Consider the following 27,705-nt stretch of genomic DNA (forward strand, 5'->3'; position numbering starts at 1 on the left):
GTCAGCCTTGAAACACACCTGGAAAGGATCTCAGGGTGGGTGGCCTGTCCACAGACCACTTTTGGCCCGCTTCTTTGCAAGGGATTTTGTCCATGTTGGGGTGTTAGGATGAGAAGCACTAATCTGGGCTGGAATGAGTTGGATTCGACAGATGTTAATGGATACCAGGCATCTTCATTTTATTGAGGCTTAGTTTAGATACAGCAAGATTTATCTGCTGCTCAACGGGACAGATACTCACAGCCCCATAAACACCACCACAGTGATTTCCAGAAGGGCTCTCTTAAGCTGTCGGTGGGCTCCCTCCATACCTAACACCTGGAAAGGACCGGTCTGCTTTCTGTCCCTTTAAGTTTGCCTTTTCTAGAATGTCATAAGAAAGGAGTCCTGCAACCCAGTGTTGTCTTTTGTGTCTGACTTTTTCGTAATGCCTTTGAGGTTCACTGGTTTTGCTGGGCGTGTTAGTGTATGCCCCCTTGGTTGCCCGGGCGTGTTCCACTGTGGATATAGGGTGGTGTTTCTTCAGTGTCTGTTGGTAGACATTGGGGTTGTTTTCTAATTTGGGCTGTTAATGAGTAAAGCAACTATAAACCTTCATGTATGTGTATCTTTTTGTGGACGTGTGCTTTGGTTTCTTGGGTAAATACCGAAGGGCGGGATTGCATGTTTGGTGTGTGGTAAGTATATGCTTAATCTCATGAATCACCAGCCAGACTGTTTTCCAGCTCCACCATTTTGCATTCCCACCAGCTACACGGAAACTTCCCAGTACACTGCGCCCCCGTCCTTGCCAGCATTTGGTGACATCAGTCTTCGATCTTCCTGATTCTAGTGGGTATGGAGCGGTATCTTTCTGTAGTTTCCATTTGCTTTTCCCAAAAGGCTAAAGATCTCAAGCACCTTTGCGTATGCCTCTCTGCCATTTATGACATCTTGTTTTGAGTACCTGACACCCTTCTAATTTTATTAGTAATTGTTTATTCCGAGATGGATCAGTTTATGAAGCATGTATATCAAATGCTCACTACATCACATTAATGCCGAGTGTTAAGTCTTAGGGTGAAAAGGACTTTGTAACCCCCGCCCCCCCAAAAAAACATTTATTGACCACTGGCTATCTGTGAACTCCTTTGATGGCCGAAGAGATAAATGCACTTGAAGCAGGTCGCAGAAAAACTAATTGGAAGCGATGACAAGAAGGTCTTCAGGTTTCCCCACTATCCAAAACCAGAGCATTCTTTGAAACCTCATGTGAGCCAAAATGGCCTAAAGCAAAGAGGCAGTTACCATTACTTTATATGAAAAAGAGTATAGAGTGTTCTTAGACCCCCCCCCCCCAAATCACCTCTCCTGGCTTTTCTGATACCTTAGGACATGTCTTGCTAACAGATGCATGAAATAAATGGAGATCCCAGGTGCTCCCAGACACGGCTTGGAGCTCTGGCTGTTTGATACCGAGGTGCTGAGTGTGGCTCCCAGGGAAGAAGCTGGGAGTCACCCCTCGCTGCTCCGGAGTGCCGGCTACCCCAGACCAGCTCATCTCACCACAGAAACAGGGCTAAATGCTATTTCGGCTTTTTGCCTTTTTACATGAAAGTGAAAATCCTGTGTGGCTTCCTTTTGGTTACTGAAAACCAGTATTAATGTAGGTCTTGTGGAAAAACAAAGTGGCATAGTGGCAAACTTTGTAAAAGCAGGGAATACCTGCATTGTGTGTCCTGAGTACCTTAGGGAACAAGGTAAATTATTTAAGGGGCATAGGAGGTTTCGTGCAGGAAGTGGCCCTGCAGTTAAGCCTTGTAAGTAGGGATCAGAGGGCAGGTGGGATGGTCCTGGCCGGCCAGGGGAACGCCAGCAGGGATGCCAGAGGTAGCTGGTGGTGAGTGGGGCTAGAATTTAGGGTCAGCTTCTCTGGTCTCAGTCTGGTAGAGTCAGGGGCTGGGGATCCTGTAGCCGGAAGGCTGAGAAAATTGCAGGCCTCTGACCTTGCGGTCAGGTTGGAGAGCAGTGGGGGCAGCTGGGCGTCAGGCCAGATGTTCCTGCAGCAGCCACCTCTAGAAAGCAGAGTGTCCACACTGGAGCCTGATGTGTCCTCAGCCTCCAGCCAGAGGGATGTGGCCTCTTTGAAGAGCGCTTGGTTCATAGAAACCTGACAGCAGGAATGGGGAGTAGATGACCGAGTCTTTATTCCCTCCAGAAAGAAAGCCCAGCCATAGAGACAGATCGGTAGCATCTCAGTGTATGTGTTTCCGGTTTGCTGAGGCCGCTTGAGTGTGTGTGAAAGTGGGAGTGCCGCAATCTTCCTCTGGTAAATCTGGCATTAGAACCTTCTTGGCGATTAGTGGTCCCGGACGCCGACCCTGTTCTCGCTGTGAGTCCAGCCAGCCTTCCATCTGGGCTACGAAGCAGGTGGTAAAGTCCACACTTCCCGGTGAAGGTTGTGACAGGGGTAGGCTCCCAGTGCTGCGCCCCGCCAGGCTGCTGGAGCTCAGAGCCAGGGCTCTGTTTTGGGCCGTCCGCTGCTTGGCATCCGGGGCAGAGCTGATTCTAAACAGGGAGACCAGCACATACCTGACTCCGAGAAGCTCCCCACCAGGAAGAGAGAATGGTAGACTTTTCTCCCATGAAACTTGCCTTGAGTATATCTTACAAGTACGTATTTGTACCGTGTCAGGTGCAGAAAAGCAAAGGAAAGACAAGCATCTCCACTTCCACAGCTGTAGACTAAGGAGAATGAGTTAAAACTACTTCGATTTCTATCACCCGAAGGCAGGCAGGCAGGCATTGGGTGTGTGGGCAGGGAGTCATACTGCTGGGATTTTTCTTTATGGAGGTTTTGACTTAGATGTTCGTGCGTGTGTTATTTTTAGCCCCTGAATCCGCTCATCGGGAGAGGGAAAAGCAATTGACTACTGTTGTGTTCCTTGTGTTCATTCTGGTCTCCTCCCCACAGAACCCAGCCCTTGCTGACATCTACACGGAGCACGCCCATCAGGTCGTGGTGGCCAAGTATGCACCCAGCGGGTTCTACATCGCCTCCGGAGGTACCTTTGTGTGCGCCTGGCTGGGGTGCGGGGGTGTGGCCCAGGAGTTCCCCAGCCCACCTGGACTCCTGGCTGTAGGGTGGTGGGAAGAGGGGTAGGGGAAGTGTAAAGGAAGGGGTGCAGCAGGTGATGCCAGTCTGATTAATTTCGTTTGGGGCTGACAAGGAAAGTACAAGCCACCAAAAAGCCCCGTTGCAGAACTTCATGGCTGGCGGTGTTCCAGCTGGTTCCAACTCAGAGGTCAGCAGAAATGCTCATGTGAGATTGGCCAGAGGCCTTTGCAGTAGCTGTATCACGATGTTTAGGAGCTCATTTGTGCGTGCACGCGTGTGTGTGTATGTGCGTGCGTGCGTGTGTTTTCTGAGTTGCAGCATTGTCTTGTGTCACCTTTATTCGTTAGCTGCTCCTTTCCCAGTCCCTGCCAGTGCCGGCCTCAGGCAAAGGCTCCATTTCCCTCGGCTTGCTCAGGCCCTCTGCTCTCTTCAGCCAGGCTTTTGTGTGGCTCTGCAGGAGGCTGGCTGGGAGGAGGGACAGAAGGGTCTTTACCATGGTGGATGCTTTGTTCACCTACTTCTTTGAGGCAGATCTTTCACCATTTACAGATGAGAAGGGGAGGCAGCGGGTGTGCTCCGCCTCCCTCCCACACCCTCCGTTGACTCACTCATTCCCTTGTTTGCACGCTCACAGATAGTGACTGGCTGCTTTACCAGTGCCCGGCCCTGTCTCCAGCCTCAGGGAAAGCCAAGTGAGTGAGCTGCTGTGGGCCTGGGCCTGGCCAGCCTCCCCAGAGAGCAGCAGAGAGGAACAGATTGCTGGGCAAAAGAGAAGGGCTGGGGTTCACATGCCCCATGGCTGGTCTGCGCTGCTCTCCGCCCCTGCGTGGGAGGCGTGTGGGGACCTGTCCCTGCACGGTTCGTCCCTTACTCACTGTGCAGCCTGCTTGGAATAGCTACCTTCCTGGGCCTTGGTTTGCTCTCCGAGAAGCCAGACAGAATCCTGAGCCGCAGTGTGTGTGCAATGCCAAGGACCGTCTTATGCTGGTGGCCTCCTGATAGCCTGTGACCGAGGTGTCTGCCACTAAACCTGGGACACACCAGAGAGACAGGCGCGCTTGGCTGATGGCTAAAGCCGGCAGTCAGGCTTGTGTGTGAAGGGCTTGGCCAGGAGTCTGGCCCAACGTGGGCACTTAACGATGTTGGTGTTTAGACTCCCTCCAACTCGATCTATAAAACTTGCTCTAATTTATATGCCTTGGTTTATTTTAGCCGTGTGATTTTTTTTTTTTTTTTTTTTGGCCAGCCCTGCTTGCCAGCAAAATACCTTTTCCTTGAAAGCCCCAAGATGTGACCCTTTTAAAATCATGTCTTCTCAGAAGAGGAGTATGGTTGGCGAGGGCCCCGCTGCCTGCTTGGCACGGCTTCCTCACCCTGGCGTGTGGAGCTGCAGGTCCAGCTGCTGAAGCACGTGGGAGCCCAGGCCTGCAGTCCACGTCCCGGGGCAGGGCCCTCCACCAGCCAGAAGTCTGGGCTCTTCAGATCCTAGTGCTAAATCAATGAGGAAGCCCGGCACAGAGACCGTTGCGAAGGACAGTCCACATAAATAAAGGGTCAGTTGGACGTTCTGCTCATAAAGGCGCCCTGATTTGGTGGAGGAACTGAGGGAGGTCTGGGCTACATGCAGATCTAGGTGCTTTTGGGCAGAGATCACATTTACTTTTCTAGCGAGCTGGTCCCTTGAATCGAGTGAAGAGAAGGAAACCTTCATTGCAGAGATTAGGTGCTGGGCTAAAAATAGTATGGTTGTACATAGTTGGGAGGGAGAGAGAGGGAGGCTGAGAAAGGGCTTTGCTCTCTGGCTAAGTGGGTTACCTGGTACCTGGAGTTCCCCACATTAGGGCAGGGATCCCAGTACCTCAGGAGGCCTGTGGCTTGCTCCCAGATGGGGTTCCAGCCCTCTGTGGGACCTATCGGTTTCTGTGAGTCTGAATGGTCTGTGTCCACTAAATGAGCCTTCTGGAAAGCCTACTGTGTAAGGAGCTCATGCCAGAGACTGGATCCCCAGCCCTGAGCAAAATGGTCAGTCTGCCCTTGGGTTGACATGGCCCATGGTGTCATGTTTTCTTGTTCAGAACCATTCCCAGGGCAAACCCAGTTCCCTTTTTCTAGCTGTGTCTTCCTTGGGTAATTTTGATGCCGCTAGTCTATGCTCTGTGTTCCGTCCCTTGGGTACCCACCAGGGCTCTGGATCCCAGGCTGCCCTCAGAGCAGTGCACCCAGGCCACAGAGAGTCAGGCTTCCTAGGAGAGGGGCCTCTGCCCAGAGGAGAAGAGAACAGGAGGGTTGCTCAGGTGAGGAACATAGGAAGAGAGGCCAGGCTGCGGAGCTGGCGAGCAGAGGCCTCCGTGGGCACTGGAAGACCCACCTCATTCCCTGTTGCCACCCATGTTGCTAAGCTGCTGGGGAGTGGGGGCAGAGTGCAGGCTCAGACTGCTCCCCTTGGTGTAGCGTGTTATCTGGAGGGGGAGATGCCTTCCCAGTGAGGGGACAGAAGGAACTCTCTCCCCATCATCTCTGGCTTCTTGCAGGTGTCCTCTGCCCCTGAGCAGGTGTCTTTGTTGTGTCCCCAGCACTCAGCACAGGGCTCGGCACCCATGGACACCCGATCAGATCTTCTGGCTGCACAGGGGCTGCCCTTGTCAGTGGGGCCCAAGCGCCTGGTCCCCAAGCCCCACTTTCTCTTCCTGGCTCTAGCTGCTTCCCAAAAAGAACTAAATGTATGGAAGCAACCTAAGCGTCCCTCAATAGAGCAACAGATACAGAAAACGTGGTGCACATATACAATGGAATCACGATGCGGTCGTAAAAAAGGATGAACCCATGCCATCTGAGACCCCACGGAGGCCCAAGAGGATGTTAGAGTAAGTCAAATAGCCTGAGAAAGACAAAGGCCATATGATTCCACTTAAGAGTGGAATCTAGGGGGAAAAAAGATAAACAAAAGCAGTATCAGACTCTATAAATATAGAGAACACACAATGGTTGCCAGAGGGGAGGGGCGGGGATGGGAGCAATGGGATACACAGGCTCCTAGGTGTGGAATGAGTGAGTCGGGGGAAAGAAGGGCACTTTCCAGGGAACGCAGTCGCAGATGTAGTAGTAGTGATGTAGTAGTAGTAGTGATGTCAGGACGGATAGTGGTTACCCCCGTGCTGTGCATAGCGTAACTTAGGAACTTGTCAGGTCACTGGGTTGTACACCTGAAAGTAATGTGACATTGTCAGCTCTCCTCAGGAGAAACAAAAGGAGGATTAAATAGACAAGCAGGGCCCACCCGCGCAGGAGGTGGAGGGTCTGGTGGGGAGGCCATGGGAAAAATAGCTGGTTCCCAGCCCAGAGAGGAGTCTGAGTGTCCCGCACCCACCTGGGAGCAGGAAGGGGGTGGCCGGCTCCATCCTGGCCAAGAAGGTGGGATATGATCAGCCTGAGCTATAGACGCTGATGGGGCCGGACTTTAGAGCCACCTGGACCGGCCTGAGCCCAGCTGACAATATGGCTTGGTGTGTGCGTGAGCGTACGTGTGATACTGTGTGCACACGTGTCCTTCTTGCACACACAGTGCTCTGCTCCTGGTATTCCAGCCTCTGCCTCTTTCCTTTCCTGCTGGCCTGTTCACTAGAGACTGAACTAGTTCCAGGTCATCTTTGCAACTGCCCTCGTCCAGGCAGCCTTCCTGGACCTGACCCAGAGAGGCCCAGCACCCCCAGGGCCCCTCAGGTCGTGCTCTTCACATGGCAACGAGTCTTCCCTTGTCTGTCCTGCGGACTGTGGGCCCAGCTGTTTGCTCATGAGGCAGCGTCTCTGGTGGCCTTTAGTTCCTCGCTGGCTAGTGATGACCGGCTTGCATAGGGCGCCTGCTGTTTATCCAGCGCTTGTCTTAGATTTTCCACGTGCTGATTCGCGTCACTTCTCAGTAGCCCCCCCCCCCCCCCGAGGTGGCCCTGTCCTCCCTCTCTGGTCGGCGCAGCTGTAGGTGTAGGGTGTTGTTTGATGCCCTCAGAGCCCCAGGAAGCCTTCACCTACCTCAGCCCTGTGCCCTGAGCTAGAGGACAGGACCTGTGCTCACAGAGCAGTGGGAGGGTCTCTGTGACGTGCTAAAGGGGCCTGGGGACCCTAGGAAGCCCCGGAGCCTCCCTCCTGGGAAGACTGCCCCCCCACCAAGCCCAATCTGGGCCGAGGATTTAAGCCTGAGGAGTTAGTGTAAAATCCTCCATCTTCGTGCTAATTTGGGAATTTGGTGCTCTTTTGGAAAGGGCTGTGTGGGGATCAGTCTTAGATCTTGGTGACGGGATCCTGCCTGGAAGGGAGGGGTGTGCCTCTCCCTCGGCTTCCGTGTCACTTGGTTACTCATCCCCGAGGAGAGGCGTGGCTTTCTGTCTGGAGCACCACTCTGCCTGCCTGCACCCACCTTGCACGCCTCCCACAAGGCTCCTGCGCTCACCTCACGCGTCTGGGCCGTCGGGGGGTGCGTCACTGTAGATGCGGGGGATGCAGGCGAGTAGCTGGAATGGAGCCCAGGCGGGGGCCGCAGGCAAGTCCCGGCATGCACCAGCCGCACACAGCTCCACTCCGTTAGCACAGCCACTGTTCGGGAGAGGCGGCTGTCACTATTCTTGGCCCATTTTGCAAACGAAGAAACTGAGTATCAAGCGTTCAGAAAGGTGCCCGATCCCCCTAGACTATTTAGATGCCCCTGCGAGGAGACTAGAATCAGACCCAGACAGCTGCCTGACGCCTTGGGCTGTGCCTCTGTGTGCCTCAGTGCTCTGGTGCCCACACAGGGCTTATTGTCCAGGGAGTGGCTGGTGAGCTGCAGGGACCCAGTAGTGGGCCTCACATGCCGCATATTCTGACGGGCCAGTGGCCCATTGTGCTCACTTGAAATGCAGCCTGGGGCAGTGGAGCCCCCGGGCCCCACTGGACGGGCACGCCTCGTGCCCACATCACCTAGGCCCAGCGATGATCACGGCTGTCGCCACCCTTTGTGCCCACAGATGTATCTGGAAAGCTGAGGATCTGGGATACCACGCAGAAGGAGCACCTCTTAAAGTATGAGTATCAGCCTTTCGCTGGGAAGATCAAGGACATTGCTTGGACAGAAGACAGTAAGAGGATCGCAGTGGTCGGGGAAGGAAGGGAGAAGTGAGTCTCTGGCCTTGGCGCCTCCCTGCCCGTGTGTCTTGGCTTTGCTCTCTTTGTGGGTCCTGCAGCTGGGAGGGGAGTGGTGACCTCTGGGCCAGCTTGGACCAGTGTGTATTGAGGCCCCATGGGGCCAGGCCCTTCTCTTTCTGTCTCTGACATCCTCAGCCCCTCACCTGGAGCGCCAGCTGTCGTGCCCACACTCTAGGCAGCAGGAAATGAGGAGGGGAAAGGGAGCTCCAATCTCTGTTGGGATCCCTCCCCGAATGCCAGCAGCCATACCTGGCTGCAGGGAAGCTGGGTACGTCACCAAAGGTGGTGACCTTCCGAAGGAAGAGGGGCCCGGTGGAGACGGGGTAGGTGTGTCGCAGCGCAGGCTTCCCTCCAGGGCGCCACGGCGGCTTCAGGCACTCGGACATGGCAGGCGCACATCTTGTCTCCCTTACTCAGAGGCTATTTTTAATGCATGTTCTGGAAGGGGTTAGTTCTGCCAGTTTTTCAGGTCATCCTGTTGGTCTTAAGAATTCAGTTTGCCTCCAGACACAAGGAGGAGCCCCTGCAGCATGTACTTACCAGATGCCAGCTGAGAGTAGGGCATCGTCTCCTTTCTGGTAGGGGGTGGTGGCTGCTGATTACCTTGGTCCTGCCCAGTACAGCCACTAGGAAACCGAGAAGCCACAGGGCTGTTCCCCAGCAGGTGTTTCTAAGGGACCTTCCACATGGGAGACTTGTTGGCCCTGGGTCATACAGATGCAGGCATCCAGTCCCTTCCCAGAGCCATTTATTCCCGGATTCTTTGACCAGCACCGCACAGAGCCAAAACCACGGTGTCTCCGGTGTTGGCTCCTTTCGCGAATGTGCGTGAAGGTGTGGCTGTGAGCATCCCCGCGCTGTACCACCCCACGTACTAGCCTTGCAGCTGCCCACATCTCATCAACTGTCCCCAGGGTTGATTGTTTTCTTCATGTGACTCTCTGGGTGAAGGTTTGGAGCTGTCTTCCTGTGGGACAGTGGCTCTTCCGTGGGCGAGATCACGGGACACAACAAAGTCATCAACAGTGTGGACATCAAGCAGAGCAGACCCTACCGGCTGGCCACGGGCAGTGACGATAACTGTGCCGCATTCTTTGAGGGGCCACCATTCAAGTTCAAGTTCACAATTGGCGTAAGTGGAAGTCCTCCTGGGATCCCCTCCTGGGATGGTTTGCACGTGAAACCAGCAGTCTAGACCTGCGGGGTTGTGAGCACGTGCCGTTTATGCTGTGGTGTATAGACAAAAGTGGGGTTTGCAGGGGAACGTCCTGTGATGGTGGGACAGCACACTAGCCCCAGGCCGACGTGGCCCTGCCCTCAGGCCGGAAGGGCTGCTTCTGGCAAGGAGGGACCCGCCCTAGGAGATGTGTGTGTTTCTGGGGTTGTGGGTTGAATGAGCGGATCTCTGATGGCCTGTGACCAGGGGAGCATCCTGGCCTAGAGGAGCTTTGTCAGAAAGGGGTGGCCCAGGCTTGACTCTGGTTCTGCCAACTCAAGACCTGCTGGTGAGCTTCCAGGGACACCAGATTCGTCTCCTCTGGTGAGATGATGAGGGCAGGGTCACAGCTGGAATGTGACACTCGATGAGAATTAGATTTGCCTGTGGAAGACACATGTCGAAACACCTTAGCAGAGTGTCCCAGCTCTGCTCCTGCTCCCTGGTTGGGACAGGGGTCTGAACCTCAGCCTCACTTTTCCTATCTGCAAGGTGGATGTGGGGGTATCAATAATAGTGCATTTTAACCATGAACTTAACTGCACAGCTGCCCACGGGTCCAGAGCAGTTCTCAGTCCTACCTCATCGAGGATTAAATGAGAGAATGTCCTTCAAGAGGCTCCGCGCAGGACCACTGTTTACTTTGATGACTGAACACAGTGACTCATAAACCAGGCAGGGTGTGGCTGGAAAGGACGATGCCACTTCCTCAGCAGGTCCCCATGGGGTAGTACTCAGGCAGTGGGCAGAATTTCCAGTGCAGATCTTGGCTCGGGGATTGAAGAGCTCTGCAGGGCTTCCCTGCTGGTGAAACGGACTCTGTTCTGCCCCCAGGGCCCCTGAGTGGGGCCAGGCGGCTGCGTGGGAAGCCCCTCGGGGTGTGCAGCTTAGAGCTCCTTTTGCAGCAGTTCTTGTGGCCGTCTCCTGTGGCTGCTGCCCAGTTGGTAGGTGGTGGGGGTTTTGTCAAAGGCTGTGTTCAAGGTCAGTGTTCACTAAGTGCAGATCAAGGTTCCGTGGGATGAGTCAGATAGCTAAACTTCGTGCCTTGCACCCAGGAGAGAAAGGAGGTGCGGATGGGTTTCTGTGGCAACAGGACGCTGTCTTTGCCTATCTCAGTGAAGCTGTCCCTATCTCCAAGTCCCCCTCCTCCTCCCTACTGTTTGATGTCACTTGGATGTGATCTGGGCTGTGGGCCAGTGAGGCTCCTCTCCCTGCCCCAGGAAGGGTCACTTCTCCTTTGCAGATATAGATTAAACCCAGCCAGGAGCATCGCAGCGGCCAGTCAGCAGAGCCGGGTTTGCGCCCAGGCAGCCCGAAGCTGTGATTTCAGCACTCTGCCAGCCTTCCCTCTGTTCACCTGGGGACTTGGCTGGAATAATCTTTCTCTTTTTGTTTTCCTTTCTAACGTGAGAACACAGCCCTCACCCCTGCACCCCAGCCCAGGGCTATCAGGTACGAACATTTGCCCCCTGCCACCTGTGTCCAGGGTGGGCACACAGCTTGTCGTCAGGTCTGCCTGTGGAGCCTATCACCCATGGGTCCTGCTTCTGGCCCTGGCTGCAGATCAGGAATGGAGGACATTGGATGGCAGCCCAGCACCACAGCTGGCTGGCTCTGTGACCGTTGGATGGGCCAGTGGTGTGGCTCGGTCCCCTTGGGAGACAGGATGGTGATGGCCATTCTCCTATGGGAGGATGTAAGATGCTGGTGAACATCAGATCGGAGTGTCCACGAAGAGATCTTTGGGTGCTCCAGACAGGCACAGGTGGCCAACAAATGAAGGATGGGGAGAAAAGTGTTCGGGGCCCTACACCCACCCAAAATGACCCGTCAAGTGTTGACAGCTGTGTAGATCAGTCTGACTTAGGCATGTGCATCTCCCCTGGAACCTCAGAGCCCCAAAGTGCATCTGCCATTAATGGCTGGCTGCCTGCCCTGCTAGGCTCCAGCTTCTCCCCGTCTCTCCCTCTGCACCATGTCTGAGGCTGTGGGATGAGGACTGAGCATGTCAGGAGCACAGAGGGGTTGAGCTCAAGTTGCTGCCGTGAGAAAGACCAAGTTGTGTCTCCATTTCAGTAAGTGCTAGAATAAGATGCTGGTGGTGCGTGTGCCCAAGGGGAGGTGAGGGCAGGGTTTCGGATAAGCCAGAGTGCCTGAACATGCTCAGGTCAGCCCTCCCCGGCCATCCTGCTGCCCTACATGGGGGTGCTGGGTAGCTTTTCTCTTTGGTTCTTGAGCTCATCTGTGTAAACCGGCCGCTCATGTTGTACAGTAAGTGTAGACTCCTTGCCCCTGGGGAGCTGAGTAAGGACCCACTTCATCCGGAGCCAGCCAGGCCCTCGGGCTGTCAGGTCAGTGTGAGTTTTCCTTTGCCTGGACCTGCGATGGGCTCCAGAAGCTGCAGAAAGATGAGGTGAAGGAACCAGCACTGGAATAGGCTCTGCCCCCCCCTCATTTCAGAGACCATGGGCCACCTTGGGCAGATGACATCCCAGGATTGTAGGGGACCGGCTGTGGGACGGAGGCTTGCAGCTTCTCTGTTTCTGCTTCGTGCTGGCTTTCTGTGGCAAAGGTTGAGGTTCCCTTGGAGGACCCAAGAAAGAAAGGGCAAGTGTGCCCTCGCCTCCTCCTGCTTCTGCAGCAGGAATTTCTTCCTGCCGAGCATGTCCCTGTGACCAAGGCACGACTAGCAACCCACAGGCACGTTGGGCAAGGTTCAACACCTTTCTGGCCTTGCCCTTTTCCATCGGGGACAGCCACAGACTCCCTTTCCAGAGCAGGCACCCAGGAGGACTATGTCCTCAGCCTATCCTGCAGCTAGGTGTGGTGGTCTGTAGGTTACTTTGTCTAACTCAGTGGTTGCTTAGGAGGCACTCATGAGGCCCAAGCCTGCTTGTCCAGGCTGTGGTTGTGTGATCTGGAAGTGGAAACTTCCTGCCTGAGCTTCTGAGGGCGGACATAGTCCACCTGTGGCAGAGGGGACACCTCGTCTCTCCTCTCCAGCCGGGCGTGCTGTGCAGCATGGTCAGCTGCTCTAGGAGCAGCTTTCTCCAGCCACCTGTGGTCTCACCTATCATAGGCGGCGCCGAGCTGGGGGGATGGGGTGTCCCGCTTCCTTTGGCACAGTGGAGGTGAGTTGAGCTAGAAATGTGTCTTGGCTATTATTAGAGGCATTGCCTTTCAAGGCAGTTAAGTAAAATTGGACCTCTGCTATGCAGGATTTTCTGGGGGGTGTTTTTCCTGTTTCCTGACTCTTAAGCAGGGCAGAACACCCGGTGTCAGGCCTTCAGTGTGTGTCAGGTGCCTGCTTTGGACAGGCTCTGGCCTGGGCCTGCAGAATGCGCTGCCTTGTCCTTAGCCGTTCTGCCTTCTGTCCTCCTATCTGCCGGTCTCGCTGTTCAGAGAGCTGTGGGTGCGTTAGTCCTGGTCACGATGGGAGTCAGCGGGATAGGTCTCCTTCCCCCCATTTCCTTCCTGGTCTGCTCCTGCACGGGCTGTGGCTGATGGTGGGGCGGTGGCCAGACAAGCCTTCTGCCCCTTCCTCTGGTCCTCTTTCTGCAGAGGAAAGTGATCACTGAGCCAGTCTGTCCAGGTGGCAGGAGAAGCAGGCAGAGGATGGGGATCACTTTTGTGTCTCAGCCACGCTGAAGCAGGCAGAGGGTGTGCTGCTCCCCCTCCAAGCACCGGACAGGGGAGACTTCCCAGAGGGAGAGGAGGCCAGGAGTGGAGGGGGCGGTCGACTGAAGGAGTGAGGCAGTGTTGCAGTTGAGGACGGAAACCCACTTTCAGAGCACTGACTAAAGGTGCATGCTGTGTGCTGAGGGAGGATGAAGAGGTGGGCCCAGGCATCTGAGCCTGTTTCTCCCTCCATGAGATCATGACAGAGAGCAGGACAGGTGGGCAGGGCACTGTGCTGTGAGAGTTAGTAGCAGTTGTATGTTCTGGGGACAGCTGGGGCCAGTGAAACCAGGGAGGGCTCCCAGAGGGGACACCTGAGCTGACCAGCTCGTCTGCCTGTGCTCGCTGGAGTCAAGCCACAGAGCCCCGTGGTGCTCTGACCCTGTCGGTGACGGGGGCTCAGGTATGTTACTTATTAACTAATGGCTTCACAGCTCTTCTCAGTGTCAAGTGGGGGTGATGATGGGGGAGGGATAATGACTGGGGATTCTTGGGAGGATCCGCTGACACAGGGCACCACTGAGAGTTGGCTGTGATTAATGGGCGGACAGGTGTCGATTGGACACCGAGGGCCTTCCACGTCAGGGAACGGCCTAAGGGACCTAGGCCTGCGGGATGGTGCTGTGTCTCCTCCAGGGAGCGTGGGGAGGGGAGGGCCAGGGGCTGTAAGCCCCAGACCAATAGGTGGTGGCTGGGTTGAGCAGCCGGAGGAAGGAGGAAGCCCCGCAGGTGTGTGAGCCCTCCCCATACCCCTCCCATACCCCTCCCCGCCTTGATGTTTCCCCAGACCCCTTCCTTTGTACTCAGGCCTCATCTCCCTGTGGAACAGGCTATTTTTAACCCTCACTTTTTTGGTTAATGAGCCATTCACTGCTGTTTTCCTTAACGTGGGCTATTTCGGGAGTAGACATCAGTTTCCTACTCATTTGGACTCTTGGCTCAAGCTGCAGGAAAAGCTGACAGGAGTTTCTAAAGCCAAAGGCCTTGGTTCACACAGTGCCTGGTTCTCTGGGGGCATCCGCTGTTTCTGGCCCTCACTAAACCCAGGCTTTCCCACAAGCTTGCCTTGTTCCAGGGCCTGGGGAGTGATGTGCAGCATTCTTTCAGGGAGGAGGGCTATGAGCCCATTGTGTGTGATGTCCCCTTCCCATCAGAGATGCTGAATGCGGTAAGGAGTCGGATTCCCGAGAGATGGCGGCCAGGGCAGAGGGCCCTTCTGAGGAGAGGCAGCAGCCTCATAATGGGATCGCTCGGGCCACTGGGTGGACATGTGCAGGTATTCAGCTGAGTGTTTGGTGCTGCCCTTCAGGAGGGCATCCTGACTTCTGTGAGCTGGGCTTGGGATCTTGGGACGTTCCTGTTCTCTCAGGGAAGCAGCGAAACTGGAGTTCGTTGTGAGGTGGAACTGAGTGGTGGCCAGCCGCCTATCTCATGGCATATTCCTTATGCCCGGTGAAGGGGGCCGGCATTGTGCTGTAGTGACCCCTGTAGCCGGGGTTCATTCCGTTTCTTGTGCCCTCTTTTGGCATCCAAGTTCTTGGGAAGCCCAGGTGGCTCCCTCACAGCCCTGGGCGGATGGCACCATGGTGGCATTTGGCCTGGGGAGGGAAGATCTGACCCAGGTGCTCCCTAGAGCCAGTGCAGCCAAGCCTAGAGATCTGGAAGAGAAACCAGAGCCCCAGGTTCTCTCTGGGCCTGGTTGTCTCCTCGGAGGGGTTTGGAGGTTCCCCAAGGCCCTTGCGGTGGTAAGGTGGTGAGTGACAGGTGGCCATGAGGGAGGCAGAAGCACCCAGGAGGGCTTGAGAGATCCCGGCTTGGGAAGCAGACTCCTTCCACTGCGGTTCGGCTTGGCAGATTGCCCCTGCTCTAAAACACGGAGGCCAGACCTGGGAGCAGGGAAAGTCAGCCCTCACCCAGATGAGCGCACACTGTAAACCCGGCCATGGCCTTGTCACCCTGCAGGCCTGACCTGGCTGAGACTGGGCCCCGGGAGTGAGGTGGGTGGCATGTTAGTAGTGGGAACTGGCTCCCGGTGGTCCCAGAACCAGGGCCAAGTTGAGGCTGAAGCCGTGAGCCCGTCATACCTCCGTCACGGGCACCGGTGATGATGCCCCAGAGGACAGGCTCTTGAGTCAGAGCCAAGTTGCAGCCCCATGATTGTGCTTGCCGAAAAGAGATAGGAAGGCAAGCCAGCTTGGGTGGCTCACCAGTGTCACTGCACTCGGAAGGCTCAGGCTTTCCTGTCTCCAGCCCTGCGGGGGGAACCCCCTGAGGGAGAGGAAGTGCTGGCTGCTTCTGGCCTTGTCAGCTGAGGGGAGCGGTGGGATTGCTGAAGAAGAGCAGCATGCCAGGCTGGCTCCATGCTCCAGCTCTGGACCGAGGCTCGTGGGGCTTGAGGGGCCTGGCCTGGAAGTGTCCTCTGGCAGAGATCGCAGTCTCCTGGCTCCGAGGGACGAAGCTGCCTGCAGCAGGGAAACCCCACTGAGGGGCGACTCCTCTGCTCAGCCTCCCAGGTGGACTTTGCAGACACGTGGATTCCTCTGGTCCTGGCCTGTGGCTTCCCTCCTCAGGATCCTGGCCCCGATTTCTCCTTCTTCGCCTGAGCTGCTTCGCCAGTGCAGTAAGCACGGTGTCCTTGAAGGGCTCTTCCTCTGGGAGTGTCACAGACGGTCTGCCCCGTGCCTGTTCCTGGGCTGCCGTAACAAGGGACGACAAGCCAGGGGTTCAGCATGGGTTTATTCTCGGTTCCAAAAGCCAGAGCCTGACCTCCCCATGTCCGCAGGCTGGTGTTCCCCCGACTGCGTTGGCCCAAGGGGCACCCTCCCAGTCTGCCTACATCTTCACGGGCTCTTCCCCCACCCGCTGTCTGTCTGTCCCAGTCTCCCTCATCACAGTCCACCAGTCACTGTAGTGGGGCCGCCCTAAGGACCTCATCGTACCTCGACTGCATCCGCATAGACCCTCTTTCCTGAGGTTTCCATTCACAGGTGGCACAGTTGCAGCCCGATTCAGCCCCTCGCATGACAGACACACATAGAGCCTTCGCACGAGAGGCTCCTGACTTAAGTGGACTTGTGCTTGGCCTCGGGATGCTGTGGGGCAAGTGATGGGTGGTTAGGTGTTTATGCCCCAGGAGCCCTTAATCCTCCCTGCTTTGAGAAGAGCTAATATTAAGTTCAGTGAAGGGGTGTTTCTTGAAGGTAGGGGAGTGGGCATGGGGCATGGGACGTTTAGAGGATGTTTTCTTATGCAGACCCTCGATGGAGGAGAGAATGAATCTTTAGGAAAGGAAATCATCCCTGGAGGTCATCTGGAGTCTTAGTCCCTGGAAGTGCAAGACCATACTTTAATTTCTTTAAAAGCTCAGTTGTTAACTCCGCTCCATCCCAACCCTTCCCAGTACCTGCTGTGTGCTTAGCCCTGGAGACTCGGGGAAGAGTCCTAGGGTTCTGGACTTGAGCTACCTCTGGGGCCCTGAGGGAAGAGAGCCGGCCCTGTCAGGGGTTTTTCTGCTCTGCAGATAGAGGGTGAGGGGAACTCACGCATCCCACCGAGCATGGGGTTGGGAGGTCTAGCAGGGGATGGCCTGGGCAGATGGGCCTGGGCCAAGGCAGGCGGGCTGGTGAGTCCTCCTGCAGACCTCCTGGTGAGTCAGGAGCTACTTCGGGAGTATTCTGTTTAAGGGCCGAGGTCTTCCTGTGGGCTGACCATTCACACTGGCAGCTGGAGCAGAGGTTTGAAGCAGACTGTGTTTCATAGAGAACTTTCCAGAACCTCCTGTCATCAGGTGGATAATTGTGCTCTTTCCTGCAGGACCACAGCCGCTTTGTCAACTGTGTGCGATTCTCTCCTGATGGGAACAGATTTGCTACAGCCAGCGCCGATGGGCAGGTGAGGGCCGGGGCCTGGGGGCGGTGGGGGCTCATTTGATCACTTCCCAGCTCTTAAGGTAGGCTAGCCTCCCAAAGCCAGTCTTGCCAGGGGGAACTAGCTCTTTCCCTCCATCCCATTCCTGGAAGGCGCTCAGTTCCCAGGCTGCGTCATCACAGCTTGGTGCGTACCCCCCCACCCCCTGTTCCCATCTCTCTCCTTTTAAATGGAGCTGGAAACTCCCCCGTTTAGCACGTTTTTCAGATTCCTTTTTTAAGAGTCACAGTAGCAAGCTCTTGACGGTAGAGCAGGGACGGGGAAGAGCTCATTTTGCGTGCCAGCTGGTGAGCGCGTCCTCCCACCTGTGACCCACGTGTGTGTTATTCTTTGAAAGATCTACATCTACGATGGAAAGACGGGAGAGAAAGTGTGTGCCCTGGGAGGTGGCAAGGCTCATGACGGAGGCATTTACGCTGTGAGTATGGATCCGTGGTGTGTGACTGTGTCAGCGACCGTTGTGGGGCCGTGTCCATGAGTGCAGTGGTCAGTACACAACTTGAAGTTAGAACCATGAAGTGGAGAGCTTCAGGATCACACAGAAGGGGTGTCGTAGCTTGGAGAAGCCAGTGGCTGGAGCAGGGGCCTGGATATCTGGTCCCCCCAGCCGTGGCTTCTCCCTGCTCAGAAATGGGGGCTTTGGGCAGGCTGCTTTCTGAGGCCCCTTCCCACTCTGTGTTCTCTGATACCTGGCCCGCTGTTTCATTTGAGTAGATCAGTTGGAGCCCTGATAGCACCCATTTGCTTTCTGCTTCCGGAGACAAAACCTCGAAGATTTGGGATGTCAGTGTGAACTCTGTCGTCAATACGTTTACAATGGGCTCCACCGTTCTGGACCAGCAGCTGGGCTGCTTGTGGCAGAAGGACCACCTCCTCAGCATCTCCCTGTCTGGGTACATCAACTACCTAGACAAAAACAACCCCAGCAAACCCCTGCGGGTCATCAAGGTAAGGCTGCGCCGGCAGCCTGTGGGGTGGTGGAAAGGGCTGTGTGCCCAGCGAGGAAAAGGGAGAGTCTGCGGGAGGCCGAGATGGGGACCCACCTTGGGGGTTTGGTCAATGGCAGGAGACTAGTTGCTTTGGGGTGTGTGTTTAGCAGAAGTGGAAGGCTGGTGCCGAGCTCCCCTTAAGCTTCTAGAAGCACTGGGGGTTCAGGGCCTTGGGTCTGCGGACAATGCCCCTCCCCCTGCTGTCAGGAGTCCCTGTGTTCTGGGGTGAATAGCCTCCTTCAGGTAGGAGCTGACAGCCGGAATGCATGGAGCTCCAAGAGCATCACCACAGACATGGAGGACCAGCAGAGAGCCTAAGGGACGGCCGGGAGGCCTGGGGACTGGACCTGGGCACTGTGTCTCATTTGAACGTGGGATGGAGTGTGAGGAGGCCTGGAGTGTTACATGGTTCGAGGAGGAAAGGCACATGGGAAGGAACAAGTTTGGAGAAACAGGGAGATCCTGAGGTTCAGAGGCCTTGAGTGGTGGGCCAGGAGTTTGTGCAGCCACGAGTGATGAGAGGTGGTCAGATCCCAGCCCAGCTGCCGTCCTGTCACCTGGAGGGCTTCCTCAGGGCGGCTGGTGCCCAGGGTCTGCCCTGGGGACTCCTGCTTCGGGGATGGGGGAGCATGCCTTCTCCCTGCATCAGCCCTAGTGGTCTTGATACCTCAGGAAGCCAGCAGCCCAGCGAGGACCTAGGAGGTCCCTGAAGACAGGGCTGGCTCTCGTGCCAGTCCCTGTAGACACTGCTTCTGCCTGGAGTTGATGGAGACAGTTGCCCGAGGTGGGAACTGCTGTGTCTCATTCAGAAGGGGATGTGGCTTGATGAGCTTGAAGAGGATTGATGTGGTAACCTGGCAGTATCTGTCTCACTTTGGGTTCCATGCCTGCTGTCATGCTTCCCCCGGCTTGGACCTAAGCACGGGGCATTGCGGCCTCCTCCTTGATGGGCCCCTAGCTGGCTCAGTGCCTGTATTGTGCAGGTGTACAGCCTGGCACAGAGCCGGGGGGCATGCACGACACAGTCACTTGTCTGGGCCTCTCTCTAGATGGGATGGGGAGAGATTCCTTGAGAGGTTCAGGCGTTGTTGTCAGCCCACTTGGGCCCAGAAGAGCAGTTTCCCACTGGCCACTGAAAGCACGGAAACTACAAGCTGGGCTTCTGTTCCTCCCAGGCCAGGTCGCGGAATCTTGCAGGCTTTTACAGTCAGCAGTCAGAAAGTCCTTCCCGTTCCCGTTCCCACCACAGCATGTGCGTGACTCCCAAGGGGTCCTTGATGCTGATCTCGCGCTGCAGAGGCATCTGAGCCACATGAGGGTGCCCCAGAGACAGCCGGAGTTGGAATAGCAGTTCTCAGCTCTCCTGCTCATGGAGATTGAAAGAGGGCTGGATCCCTGGAGACCCTGAAGGAGGACCAGGAGGCCTTGGAACTGGACTGGCCTCAGAGGGATTTGGTCAGAACCTGTAGGGATGGCTCTATCTGTTGGTACCCCTGACACCCACGGGCATTTGCTGTGTATCTGGAGCAGCAGTTCTCAAGCTAGAAGGTCCGTGAGAGGCAAACACGGTGGCTGGGTCCGTCTAGACACCTGCGGGGCACGTGTTAACTCACAAGTGCCTGGGGAATGCTGTGGCCCCAGGCAGGGCAGGTGCAGGTCCTGAGTCAGGATGTGCAGGGGGGATGCCCAGTGGGGCTGATCTGGTCTGAGGACCACGCTTTAAGTATCAGGGCTGGCGGGACTCTGTCCTAGAAGGGGACAAGAGGTGGAAAGGACCCACTGTGTCCCCTGGAACTGTGTTACCTTTCTTGGAAGCTTTTTGCCATGGTGTGGCAATAGGCGGAACCTACAGATTGCTCGGGAAGCTCCTGGGATGAGGCCTGTGCAGAATTGTGCCACCTGGCCACAGAGCATTGCTGAGAAAGACCAGACAGAGACCCACCCACCCCGGCCCCCAGGAGCAGTTATAGTGAGGTTACGTGTTCCCTAGTAGCGAGGGACTGGCTACAGAGGAAACGTCTGTGCCCCCCACGTTGCCAGTGAGGGAGGTTTTGGGGGTCAGGGCCCGCCAACAGCTTGGGTGGGGAGGGGCGTGTTGGGAGAGAATAAGCTGCTTCACAAGCTAGGAGTCGATTCTTGGGTTGTACGTTCCAGTTTGGGGAGAGAACAGACAGTAGAACCCGGGACTGTCTGGGTCTCTGAGTGGCTAGGAGGTCTCCCTGGGTCCTGGGACCATCTGGGTCCCTGCAGGGCCCAGATGTGTGCCCACCTGCCTCTGTGAGCGATGGACCCCCCTGGGCTGATCCTGCTCACTGCTGCTTCCCGTCCACGGGGGCTCAGCTTGGGACCAGGGCTCACTTGGCTGGGGTTGAGGTTGGGTCCTGGGAGGGAAGGGCTGCGTGACGAGGTTTTGCCAGATGGACGGTCAGCTGAGGAAGAGCTGGCCGCGGGTCACATAGGGGGTTTTCGGGCACACGGGGCTTCAGGGTGTTGGCACAGACAGGCGCCGTGGTGTGGAGGGCCTTGTGCCTAGTTGTCCCCCAGGGGGGCAGTCAGTGGAGGGCGGCTGGCAGGTGGCAGAGGCAGGATGGCGTATTCTCCGCTCACCTGCTCCGTCCTCTCCTGTGCAGGGTCACAGCAAATCCATCCAGTGTCTGACAGTGCACAAAAACGGTGGCAAGTCCTATATCTACTCCGGGAGCCACGATGGACACATTAATATCCTTTGACTCACAGAGCTGGCTCTGGGGCCACTGGCAAGACAAGTGGGAGTGTTCTGTCCCTGTGGAGCCGGAGGCCAGGACAGCAGCAGGGCTGCAACCAGAGGGCTGTGTCCACACTGAGGTCCCTGGCTCCGGGCTGCAGCCTTGACCCGATGGATCGCTTCTTTGCAGCTCGAAGGGGCTGATAACTGCATCGAGCTGCTGCTCCCGCCTGGGCCCCTCGTGCCGCCCAGTCCCTCTCACAGGCCGGGAGTCAGGAGTCTGAGGATTCAGCAGGACCTAGAACCTGTCAGTACTCGTCCCGTTGAGAACAGAAGCCCAGCATGCTCCAGCGCTTTCCCCAAAGTCACCCCACTGGTCGGTAGCAGCTGGAACTGGAACTGGAACCTTCCTTCTGTGTTTCTTTGCGGTCCCGCAAGACTTTCCCTGGAGGCATATGAAGAAGCCCTTACAGGCCACCCCCACCCCCGTGTCTGAGGCCTGGGGCTCCCCCTCCTCCCACAGCACCCTCTGGGGTGCTGGGGTGCAGGCTGACACACCCCTGTTTTCATGAGAGAGCTCCAGGTAGGGAGCTGTCCCTACGGCCCTGGGGTAGGAGGGCAGAGAACTCACCCTCTACCCCCTTAAATGTGAGGAGGGGAGTGTATGGTATGTGCCCCTCCTGGAGCGGGGTGCTGGTCTGCAGCCAGGCCATCTTCAGCTGCCCTGCATTGCTCCCCTCCTGGTGTGACGCCTCCTCTTCCAGATCTTCCCCGAGCACAGCGCCGGGGCAGCCTGGCGTGTATTCCAATGCTCAGGTATCTAGGTTTCCTCAGGTATCAGGCACTGGGGTCTCCATAACAAGAGCCTGTCAGCCGTGGAGCGTACCTGTGACGTTCCAGAGGCAACGATAATCCTCAACTTGAAATGAGAGCCGTCCACTCACTCACAGCACCCCTGCCCCATGAGCACCTCCGACTCACAGCGTGCAGTCCATCCCTGCCAAGGTTGGGCGGCCCCGGGCGGTTCCCAGCTGGTCATCCTCTGAGCAGGGAGGCGCAGCCAGCCTCCTGCTCATGGTCCCGGGCCTCCAGCACAGATGGGCTGTGGTCCCTGGGCACCGTTAGCCAGTGGGAACCCGCACACTGCTGTGCCCGGCTGCTGCGGGGGTCCCCGTGCAGGGGGATCCAGCCGGACTGCTCCTCACGCAGCGTGTCCTCAGTGGTCCAACCGACCATCACCAGAACATCTGTTCTGGAATTCGGATTCAGACTTGCCGTGGACTTCCCCTCAGGCCCTGTGCTCACAGTCTCGTCCTGAGTGAGGGGCGGCCAGGCGTCCCCGGCAGGGCCCGCGCTGTGTCCTGGAAGCAGCTTTTCCTTAACCCCCGCCCCACATTACTGGGATTCAGAGACAGGGGAGAACGACTCTTTTGCCGGAAAGGGCCACACGAACCAGGTGTCCAGGATGACGGTGGACGAGTCTGGGCAGTTGGTGAGCTGCAGCATGGACGACACAGTGCGCTATACCAGCCTCATGCTGAGGGACTACAGGTGAGGGCTCCCCAGGGCCTGGTCCACAGTGCACCCCAGAAGAGGGGCCCTCTGCCCACATGGTTTCTGGCTCAGTGGCACTTTGCTCTCCTCACTGCTCCCCCCAACTGCTCCTCCTGTGGCCAGGCCCTCAGCCAGGGGCTGCATGAGACTCCAGGTGGCCCGCATGGACAGTGACCTGTGTAGACTCTGCCTGGGAAACCTCTCAGCCCAGATGCCCTCCTCGTTCTGTTCCTCTACAGCGGAGGAGGGTGACAGTGGGGCCGGCCTTGCAGGCTGTTGGGAAGGCCCAGCAAGGCCCTCATGGCCTCCTGGCACGTGGCAGGTGCTCAAAAGGACACGTAGGCACCAAGGTGCTTTGAGGAAGCGGCCGTGTTGTTTGGTTTGGCTCTGGTGCCTTGAATTGGCTGTCTTTGGCGCCAGGAGAGTAGCTGTTACCCAGCTGCAATTTCCTGTGCAGAGTGAGGAGGGGGGTGAGCAGGGTCTGCTTCGTGGAAGGACAGACTGGACACCTGCAGCCGCACCCCCCTTCCCCCTCGCTGAGGCAGGGGACTCCAGGAGGACGTGTGACAGGCCTCACCTGCCTGGCGGGACTGGGCACTGGGAATTGGTTGAGCCTCGTGATGCGTGCGGAAAGTGCCCCACAGCCTGGTTTCCAGGCCCCAGCCATTCTCTCTGTACTGCTGCCCATGGTGACCCTGAATTAGCAGGGCCCACACGAGAGCCTTCCCGCTGCGTGCGCTGCTGCACCCTCGGCCTCCTCAGGGAGAGACCTCCGGGGCAGAGCCACAGCTGGTGACCTGAGCCACAAGGACCCCATGCTTGGTCTGGTCACATGGGACTTTTTTCCTTCATTTACTATTTTCAAGAAGTTTTTGTGTGTGTGCAAGATTTCCAGGGCTTGTTTTCACAGCATTAACCAAAAACAAAGACATGATTTTCATCCGTGAAAGTATCTGATTCTTCAGAAGAGTCACCCTGCTGAGCAGAGTGGCTGTGACCGTGGGAGCGGGAGGTGGGCTCAGTTTCATCTGTAGCCGTGGATCCCCAGGGTCTGTGGCCAGTGGACTCAGGACGAGAGTGGGGTGGAGTTCCCTGGGGGCGTCACAGCTATTCCACAGGTCATAGTGACTAGAGCACTACCACCCACCGCCCTGCTCCCTGCCCCCGCTTAATTTCCGATCTCTTTCCCTAGAGCTGAGGATCTCTTTCTCTCACTGGTCCTGGGTTTTTGCTCATGACTCCCTCAGTGCAGGTGGATGGGCATCTCTGAGTGTGGGCTTAACACACATGCTGAGCCCTGTGAGGTTGACGTAACGTGTTTTCCCTTGTCTCCACCAGCGGGCAGGGAGTTGTGAAGATGGACGTCCAACCCAAGTGCGTGGCTGTGGGCCCCGGAGGCTATGCCGTGGTCGTCTGCATCGGGCAGGTACGGCTTGCCTCAGAGTGGTGGGGAGCACCAGCCGGACAGCTGAGCGGAGCTGGCGGGTGTGGCATCTGACCTCTTGCCTCCGGTGCGGCGGGAGCTCTGCTGCATGTCTGTCCAAGACCCGTGTGCACACACATTGAGTCACTTGGTCAGCAGGTCTCTCCAGTAGCACAGTGTCCTCCGTATCCTACAGACACGGAGGCAGAGGGAGGGCTAGTTGCTTGCCCTAGTCTGTAGCTGCTAGAGGGTACGGCTGTCAGGCATCAGCCTCCCCATGTGTCCGTCAGCCCGGGAGCCTGCTGGGGGCCCAGCAGCAGCAACACGGTTGTCTCAGCCCTGAGCTCTGGAACCGTGTGACTCTACACATGTTCCTCACCATCTGTGAGCTCTCTAACAGCTCCTAGGGGACTTGGGAGGCTCCTCTCAGTGTTGCCCGTTCTTTTCCCGACTTCTCCCGAGGCCACATGGTGGCTAGGGGCACCAGGGCCAGGATGGCATCTGGTGTCCTAGCTCTGTGGCCTGGCTTCTCATTGAAGACAGGTCACTTACAGACCTTTTCTTTTGGAATTTCGGGAACAAACTGCCCTTGACCCAGACCCTGGTGTGACCCATTTTCTACAAGGTTTTGCTCTGATGCAGGCGGCGTCTGTCAGTAGACCAGGGCATCCAGGAGATCAGGGCGGGCAGGTGTGACTAAGCCCCCCACGGTAGGAGTGACAACCCTGGGAAAGATAGCTGCTGTTCAGGAGCCCACACCCCTCCTGTGTCATGTGCACTTAACGTGCTTCGAGGAGAATGTTTTCTGCGTGTCCTAGATAGCAGAAGCTTCTGCCAAGCAGTTACCATCAGCAGCCTGGGCAGTCAGTGGGGGAACAATAGTGATGACCTGCATGGAGAGCCAGAGCAGAGTCAGGGTTGGGCCTCACTTTCCTGTCGGTGGAGGGCAGTCCTGACAAGCCCTCCTCTGAGGCTCAGACCAAGGCTTGCACAAGGAGGATCCGAGAGGGGCAACCTGGTGCCACATGGCGGGGGTGGGGATATGCAAGGTTGTTCTGTGATGTGCCCCTGCTACCCGGGCTTCCTGCCCCACTCTAGGTGGGATGCTTCTGTACAATATGCTGGAAGGGGCCTGTGATTTTAGTTCGGGAAATAGCTAGGTTTAAGTCTCACCTCTTAGACAAGTTTTGGCAAATGCTTGGTCCCCTACTGTTTACCTGTCAGGTGAATCCACTTCCCGAGTCAGGCAGGTGGTAGGTAAACGTTCCTCAGGCTGCATTTTCATAGTAGATCTTAGGGTTCTGCCACCTGTTCACCTGTTCCCTTTTCTCGCCCCCCAACCTCACAATATACACAGAAGCAGAGGCCACTGGAGAGTGGGGTCAGGGGCTGGCCTGCCCTTCATGGGACAGCTGGTAGCCTGGGCAGGGATACCATGGGTTGAAGCCAGAGTTGTCACAAATCTAGGCCATGCTATCTGGCAGCAGTCCAGTGAGCGAGAAGCAGGAGGGACAGCAAGAGTGGGGGTGGAGGACACAGAAGGTCCCCGTGCACAGAGGGCCTCTTCTGTGAGTGCCTCCAGGTGGCGGTGGGGGGTGGTGATCCTGCTGTCTCCAGGGGTGTGCCTCACTGTTAGCAATGCGTGTGTCTCAAACTTGGTGAACTTGAGCTGATACTTTTGTTTGCCTTTATTAGGGACTTTATTTATCCTGAACGTAGAATTCCGGCTTTGTGTTGTGTAGGCAGTGGCTGGTTCTCCTGCCCTGGGAAGCTGAGGCTCAGGACAGAGCTGTCCCCACAAGCAGTAGGTGACTGAGCCAGGATCAGGTCCCCGTTTGTGTGTCCACAGGGCGCTGAGGACAGGCTGGGCACTCTGTCCTGCCCCCACCTCTGTTGGAGGGAGGTGAGGCAGGGGCTGGCTCGGGTGGAGCCCCTCCCAGGTGCCCTCCAGTGCTTCCGGCTGACTTCCCTGCACCATCCATCCTGCCCTCCCATGGAATGAGTCGTGCCCTGGTGGGAGGCCAGTGGGGAGCAGAGAGACTCTGTGGAGTGGGAGCCCATGCCTGGGGCGCAGTTTTTGTCTGGAAGACAGGTGCCAGCATTGTCCCCCAGCTGTGGGAGATGCTCTGGCTGGCACACGTAGGATGCTTCACGTGCTGCGGGTTGGAGCTGTGAAGGGACTTTTTCGGACCTGGGATACCAGAACTTAGAATCAGGCCTGTCCTGTTTGTTCCCATTGTTGCCTTAGAGCCTTGCTTTTCCAAACACTTGTATCCCTTGAATCTCAAAAGAAGGCCGTTTGGGAGAGCTCATTCATTATGTGACAGGAGAATGAAAAGTTCAGAGGTCAGATGGCTTCCCGGTCCCCAGCGGCTGATGAGGGAGGAAGCACAACGCAGGGTCACAGGGCGCCCGCCCCCAGTGAGCTTCGGGCCGAGCGATCTGTCCTTGGCCTCTGCACCCTGACCGCTGCCTGTGATTTTCAGATTGTCCTGCTCAAGGACCAGAAAAAGTGCTTCAGCATCGACAGCCCTGGCTATGAGCCGGAAGTGGTGGCAGTACACCCCAGTGGTGACACAGTGGCCGTCGGGGGCACGGTGAGTCTCCTGTCCCTCATGTCCTCTGACCCCGGCTGCGGGGGCGGTTTGGGGGTGACACAGGCTATGGATAGAGGGTCCTAAAGCAAAAGGTCCTAAGGCTATGGATAGAGGGTCCTAAGGGAGGTAGTGGGAGACCAAGGGGCTGGGCTTGGGAGCACAGAGCAGGGGGGACCGCTGGGCCATCAACCACGTAAGTGTGGAGGGCACATGTGATTTAGTGTGTTGAGAGAGGACCAGCGTGGGTGACCTGGGCTGGCAGGTTGGAGGTAGGAACATGACAAGAAGATTCCTAACCCGTGTTTAGCACCAGTAACCCGATGGGCTCAAGGTTTTCCTTTAGTGTTGGCATCTGTCTGGCCCAATGTGGTGTTCTTGCTCCTGTAAACCTAGAGCGGAGAGACCCTGTGGTCCCTGCCTGCCAGGCTGAGTCCTAAAGTGCTTTACAGTCTGGCTCCCTTTGTCCCTTCTGGCCCTGGGAGGCTCGGGTGCCCTGATGAAGGAGCTCTGTAGCAGGTATGGCGGACCTTCATGCCCCAGGGGAGGAAGTCAGTGCTGGGCAGTGCCCAACGTGCCAAAAGCCAACCCAGGGGTCACCTGCTGGTGTCCACTGTGAAACCGCCTGCTCCCCAGCTGCTGGAGGAGCCCAGGGCGGATCTCATGGAGCCGATGTGAGGGCTGAGGGAAGGCTGGTCTGCGGGTGGGGCTTTGCCCCCCAGGCGGTCTCACCTTCAGCCTCCGAAATGTCCTTGCTGCCCACCCTTCCAGCCTGGAGGAGGACCAGCCAGAGGGGCCCCTGGGTGCTTGACAGTGCATCAGGGTACCTGCCCAAGCAGGTGAGGAAGCCCCCAGCCACATCCACAAGCTCTTCCCTCCCCCAGGAGCCCTTGGGCACAGTGTCGAGCCACTGCTGCCCAGACACAGACGAACAGGGCTTGTCAGCCCTCAGCCCCTGCACTCGAGCCCTTCATCTGTGTTTCTGTTGTCGTGGCTGTAAGACACGTGGACTTCCCTGGTTTTCAGATGAGTCAGATGTGTCCCGTGTGTGGCTGCCCCTCCACAGGGCACTGCATCCCCTACTGCCAAACAGCCCCACCGCCTCCCACAGGCAGCCCTGCTCTCCTGCAGTGCTCAGCCTTGGCTACCGTCCCTGTAGGCCCACACCCCCGCAAGTGCTGGCAGTCCCTTCTGGGCCTGTCACCCCTTCTTTCCTAAATCCCCGCTCTCTGGCATGTTTTGAGGAGCTGTCTTCCCTCTTTTAGGGAGAATTTCACAGCCATGATTCTGGGGCAGGAGGTCAGAGTCAGACATGGGGTTTAAATCTGGTCTTCCCTCTTGCACTATG

General features: G+C 56.9%; 1 protein-coding gene across 2 annotated transcripts in view; it reads left to right on the top strand.

The window, feature by feature from the left end:
• Positions 1 to 27,705, top strand: part of LOC111148808 (WD repeat domain 1) — a 42,703-nt gene that overhangs the window by 9,931 nt on the left and 5,067 nt on the right. Inside the window, exons 3-12 of one of the 2 annotated variants that reach the window (XM_022505622.1) lie at positions 2,954 to 3,044; positions 8,095 to 8,242; positions 9,224 to 9,404; positions 16,980 to 17,057; positions 17,431 to 17,511; positions 17,808 to 18,041; positions 20,713 to 20,800; positions 22,181 to 22,337; positions 23,679 to 23,766; positions 26,250 to 26,360. In XM_022505622.1, coding sequence (XP_022361330.1) covers positions 2,954 to 3,044; positions 8,095 to 8,242; positions 9,224 to 9,404; positions 16,980 to 17,057; positions 17,431 to 17,511; positions 17,808 to 18,041; positions 20,713 to 20,800; positions 22,181 to 22,337; positions 23,679 to 23,766; positions 26,250 to 26,360 — 1,257 coding nt within the window. The remainder of the gene's footprint in view (positions 1 to 2,953; positions 3,045 to 8,094; positions 8,243 to 9,223; positions 9,405 to 16,979; positions 17,058 to 17,430; positions 17,512 to 17,807; positions 18,042 to 20,712; positions 20,801 to 22,180; positions 22,338 to 23,678; positions 23,767 to 26,249; positions 26,361 to 27,705) is intronic. The other variant, XM_022505623.1, reaches the window with a different exon arrangement.

This window comes from Enhydra lutris, unplaced genomic scaffold (genome assembly GCF_002288905.1).
Source record: "Enhydra lutris kenyoni isolate GAN:26980312 unplaced genomic scaffold, ASM228890v2 scaffoldscaffold21, whole genome shotgun sequence".
NCBI classification, from domain to species: Eukaryota; Metazoa; Chordata; class Mammalia; order Carnivora; family Mustelidae; genus Enhydra; species Enhydra lutris.